Here is a 5,580-nt window from a genome sequence, read left to right on the forward strand (position 1 = left end):
TGTGTGCTGCTCAGTTGCCAACTGGGTTTAAACCACCACCATGCCCACCTCCCACTGCCACGGGCTCTCCGAAGGCTGCCAGGGTTTCAGAGGACTCGGGGCACCTGTAAGAGCAATGAACACCTCCCTCCCCTCCACACAGCGCCAGGAGGGAAAATTCAGCCAAGGAAGCCAGGCCTCCTCCTAGCTTGTGATGGCATCCCTGGTACAAGGTACTGGAAGGCAGGCAGGGCCAGGAACGGAGAAAGGAGGGACCCCGATAACCATCTCCAGACCCCCCTGGACAGGAGCCACAGGCAACCAGGGCAGTTCACGCACACTCTGGCCATGGGGAGCACCTGCACCATGGACCTGGCTCCGGCAGGGCGGGCTGGAGGCACAAGCTCTTCACTGATCCCAGGATGAAGATGCTCCTCACCAAGCAGAAGCAGCTGCGATCAAGAGCAGGTCAAGTTCAGCTTCTGCACCAGGACCTCGGGGCTGTTCTGACAGACAATTGTAGCACCCGAGATGGGAGGACATGATCCCGCAGGGCTCCAGGGTCATTACCTGGCCTGCCACTTCCCCGAGGACAGACCCGAGATTAGTGTTCAGCCACCCGCCCTGCCCTGGACGTCCTCTCTCTTAGGGACCATGAACATCTGCTGCCGACAGCTTCCCGAGCGCTGTGCTGGGCATCCCACCCCTGCCCATGGAGCACTCGCCCGGGGTGGGACAGGATCACACAGAAAAGGCAAGGGCCCCTTTTCTTGCTTTTGCCATCACACGCACAGCACTGCGGCATCTCAGTCTCCAAAAACACGACAGGCTTCTGGCTCACTGTCAAATTAGGTTTTTAATTAAATAAATAACGTCGAGGGGTCTTCAAGGCAGTATCACTTCACAGTGTAGGGCTTGGGGTGGGAGGGAATGGGGGAAAAGAGTCCAGCATTGGGAGCCGCTCAAAGTGAATGTGCTTTGTAAGAAGGAAAAAGAAAACCCCAACAAAAAACCAAAACAAAACCTCCTCAAGTGACTCCCCCTCCCTGTCCCAGCCCTTTCCACCCCTCTCCCTTAAAATTATGTGGAAAAAGCGCTGCACTCATGTTGAAAGACCCCATGTGAATCTGTAAACAACATTGAAGAACATAAATAAGAGACATTTTTGCCTCCCCCAGCCTCCCCTCTCCTTTCATTAGGGCTTGAAACAAACCAAGGAAAAAATGGTTTCAAGAAAACTAAGCATGTTCTTGGCTGATGGAGAGGAGATGCCAAGGCCTGGCCCTCCCTGGGAGGGCTGCCCGCGTGTGCTCTCACCCTGCCTCCTCTTCTCCTTTCAGCCAAGGAGCTTCCTCTCTCCCCCAGAAAAGGGGAATCACAGCCTGGGCAGTTCCACTATGGAGCGGGCACTCGTGTTTGCTTTCTGTGTCCAGCAACTGGGAGCAGCCGGAGGGGAGACCTCTGGTTACATCTGGTTGACAAAGTGACGCCTGGTCAAGGCAGCTGTGTGTGTCTGGAGCTCAGCACCTCTCAGCAGAGCTGGCCAGGGACCAAAGCAAACCCCTGCTAATGCACGCAAAATGAGTCTGGGGCTTGGAAGATGAGAGACAAGGTCTGATCCTGTCACCCTGCGAAGCTGCCTGGATGCTGTCTCCATGCTCCCACTGCAGGGCTGAGCGCAACTTCACAGAGCCGGGTAAGAGGAGGATCTGGGCTAATGTTTTAGTCATCTTCCAAATCCACTGGCAGCAGAACCAACTGCAGGATCACAGCCCGAAGGCCTCTACCAAAACAAGCAAAACACCTCAACCCAAACCCCTTCCCAAATGTAGAAAACGGCTGGAGGAAGGGAATATCTGCACCAGAGCCTTGCCCAGCAAGTCAGCAGACAGCATTCCCTGCATGGAAAAAAGGGGAATGAGAACATGCGGATTTAAGCCAGTACCAAACCCCAGACCTGGAACACATTCGGGAAGCGAACCAGCTCCAGACTCCAGCACACCCACAAACGTGCCACTGTGGCTCTCGGCACAGCAGCTGGCCACCTCACTGCCATGCGGGGCCACCCTTGTCACCTTCTCAAAACACTGCTAATGGCAGCGAAGACATACTTTCCTCTCAGAAAAAAAGAGAGCTTTTTTTTGTGATGCAGAAAGGGGCAGGGATGCCCAGGGACTGGTGTGCTCTCCTGCCTGGGACTCTGTGCTAGCACCAGTGTCCTAGACTTGGTGCCCTGGGAGCTAAGCAACCTCCTCCTCCCACAGCTGACAAATTGTTAGAACAAGCTGGGAAGTTACAGATGTTTTTATCTGCATTTTACTCTCTTGTACTGCAGTGGTCAGCAAGGATCAAGGCATTCACCACCAGTAACAGAAGCAGCAGCACTGCACCACTCTGGGGCCAACGTCGCTTTGTGGGTCTAGAAACTCCCTTTACTCCCAGTACAAGTTCTCCATGGCCCAGCACTGCAAGGGAAGGCGAGAAGGACTTAAATGCATACAGTGCTACTGCATCACGCAGTATCCCTTTCCAAGACCTGACACTTCTGCCAAAGGGCTGGACCAGGCCACATCCCACCTGCAGCTGGTGGCAGCGCAGGAAGACACGCACAGATGGGAGGTTTGAAAACAGCAGTGTGCATGCCTGTCACGACCCACAGCTCGGGAGTGCAGGAGGGAAACGGGGAGAATGACTTCTATTGCAACACACTATCTGTGGGTGAAGGGCCAAGACTCCTCATCTTCCTTTGGCATCGCCATGCCCGTCTCTGCAGGCAAACTGCCCTGCAGCCTGGGCGGACTGTGCTCCCTGCAAATTTCCTAAGCTCTCGGACCTCCAGACTGCATCCTCCATCCCAGCCCCTGAAGCGCCAGTGATAACAGGGCTACATCCCTGTTCTCAAAGCATCTCTGCACTCAGACTGTCCCACTGGGGCCAAGGGATATTTCCCCTGTCCCGAGGCAGGGACACTCTGAACAGCCTGGCATTACCTGGGGTGACGCATGGTCAATAAAACAGGGGCTGATGGACCTCCCCCCTCTCTAAAGCCAGCCACCAACTTTGCGTGATTGTGTCAGAACACACTGGAGCAGAAAGGTGTTTGGTTTCACTGTAGCCTTGGATCAAGGAGGATGGAAAGACGGATTCTGACCAACAGCTCCAAACTGTCCCTACGGAACAGTGGAAGTTCCAGGATTTCACTCAGTCAGGTCAAAGTACTTGCAGGGTCTGTGACAAGTTTGTGACTGGAGACTCTCACTGTGACAAAGGCTCTGACCGAGCCACAGGTGCTGGGCAAGCCTGATGAGCAGTCAGAAAACTATTTACATCTCCGATGCCAATGAGGCCAAAATCTGTGACCGATAAGGACACTTGCGCAGGGGCCACCACTGCCTCTGGGTCTCTGTCCAAATCCACAGGGCCAGCAATTAAAGGCAAACCCTCGTTAATGTCTGCAGGGAGAGTGAAGTCCATGGTTATCGTCTCACCAGAGCTCTGCAACGTCTCCTGCTTCTCTGCTAGTCCTGGTCCTGCCGGCGGCAAAGCATAGAGCCCCGATTCTGAGGGGTTGACAGTGTGTCGTGTGCAGGAAGCTGAGATGGTGCCTGAGGACATCTCCTCCGTGGGGTCGAAGGAACAATTTGTCTCCGAAGGAGTACTGCACTCATAGCCCTGCCCTGATTCACTCATGCTGCCCAGGCTGCAGGCTGTGCTCTCCACACTCAGGGGCTCTGCACACCGGAAAGGAGGGAAATATGGGAGATGGACAGACAGACAGGGAGGAAGAAAGGGTGGAGTGAGTCCATAACATACAAAAAACCAGAATCCAGTTCAATCCCACCTAATCACAACAAATGTTTCTTTATTATAGCAACCAAGATCCCTGCCAGCATGTACCGAAGAAAGGCAAGATGCAGACAGCAGATGGGAGGCCATCAGTGTTTCTATGGAAATTAAAGGAAATCTCACAGAGGCACTCCAAGATAAGCCAAATTCTAAGTCCTATCCTCTCATGCCGACAGCCCCTGGGAGGTGCCTACACAAAGCCCGCATCTGCAGTAGGATGGCGAGGGAATGAACCCATTTCGGGCTCCCTGTGAGACTTCTCACAGCCTGCTCTCTCTGAAAGCAGTTCGCAGGTACAGCCTGACTTCTGGTGCCTTAAATCAGCCTCCAGAGGAGTTGCCTGTGTCTAGTGTGTCTGTGTGTTAGTGCATTGGAAGCACCTAACTCAGGTGCCCAAAGTTAATGCAAATCCTTTTGCTTTAGGAATGACTTAGGCCACCCCTCCAAGCCTGAAGCAGGAACAACTCTCTTTAAGTCACTACTGGTCAATGTAGTGACAGATAAGTCTCCTTTGCTCACACCAAAATCTGCCCAGGGCTGGTATTTGACACAGGGTAAAGTGAGCACACTGGCAAGGTGCAGGGAGAAGAGCAACAGCTGGATAACTGCAACAGGAGAAAGGCAAAGGAGGGAGGGTCTGGGCTGCTGAGTGAGGGAGACGAGTTATCCCCATGGCAGACAGAAGAAAAAAGTTACCTGTGCTCTCTATTGCTATCTGATCTTGACCGAAGTGAGAATCCAGGCAGCTAGTTGCAGAGGGAATTGGTGGGGAGCTCCGAGAACGACTGGTGTTTTCTACTTCTCCCCCATCCAAGTCATTGTCGGTGTAATCCCTGTGGGGAAAGACAGATAGCACTGCCACCACCCGTTAAGCAGAGAGATGCAGGCAGGGAAAACGATGACTGGGATTAAAACCCATCAACAAATAAAGCAACGGGACTGCAGAGACCTCACTAGAATGAACGTCCATCCCTTCTTGGTCTGCAGACCCCAGTTTAGACTCTACACTGAGGTGATCGCAGTTAACTCAGCATGGCTAAGACCAGCCCACGATAAACCGGAATGGGTTCTGTAGCTTTCCAAAACAGAGAGGTCTGCCCCCCAGCTCTCTGAGAGCCTCAGCCCCTTCCAAAGTGAAATAAAAGGTCAAATGCTCTCCCCAGGGAACAGCCAGCTTCATAGAATGACTGCAGTGGGTTGTGACAATGTTAGTGTGCCAGCAAAGAGCAAGCGATGAGAAAATATTTTCCCACCCTGGGAGGATTTGAGATTTCAGGTATTTTCCTGTCTTGCATCAGAATTAAAACAAAAACAAAAAAACCCTAAGACTTCATCTAATGCTTTTAATTGAGTCAACTTAAATATTTCATTTTAACCTTTTAAAACATTTCAGTTTCAACCTTTCTGAAAAGTATTTTCTGCAAGTAGCATATATTTCAAAGTGAAAAATTTGCCTCAAAGAAATTAATTCAGGCTCCAAAACACCAGAAATAGCGTATTTTTTAACTTAAAAAGCTCCTTTCCCAAAACCTCATTGAACTGAGTTATTTCCTGAAATCAGCCCTGAATCCCTGACCCTAGCCTTAACTTTTGTGAATGCATTTGTCAGAAACAAAACAGTTTTTTCTGACACAAGAAAGTCCACATCCAAGCAAATAATTGCTTTATCTTCCCTCCCCACATTAACAGTGTTTACGTTCTGAGAATATCCAGTGCATCCCTCCATGCTCCCACCCAAGAAACCTTCTAGAGCAG

General features: G+C 51.6%; 1 protein-coding gene across 1 annotated transcript in view; it reads right to left on the reverse strand.

Moving 5' to 3' along the window:
• Positions 1-869: 869 nt before the first annotated feature.
• The window catches only part of MIER2 (mesoderm induction early response 1, family member 2), a 13,209-nt gene continuing 8,498 nt past the window's right edge, over positions 870-5,580 (reverse strand). Inside the window, exons 12-13 of the mRNA XM_009331827.1 lie at positions 4,522-4,658; positions 870-3,710 (exon numbers count right to left, since the gene is read on the reverse strand). Coding sequence (XP_009330102.1) covers positions 3,235-3,710; positions 4,522-4,658 — 613 coding nt within the window. The 3' untranslated portion in view covers positions 870-3,234. The remainder of the gene's footprint in view (positions 3,711-4,521; positions 4,659-5,580) is intronic.

The sequence above is a fragment of the Pygoscelis adeliae genome, unplaced genomic scaffold, assembly GCF_000699105.1.
Source record: "Pygoscelis adeliae isolate BGI_AS28 unplaced genomic scaffold, ASM69910v1 Scaffold239, whole genome shotgun sequence".
Classification (NCBI taxonomy): Eukaryota; Metazoa; Chordata; class Aves; order Sphenisciformes; family Spheniscidae; genus Pygoscelis; species Pygoscelis adeliae.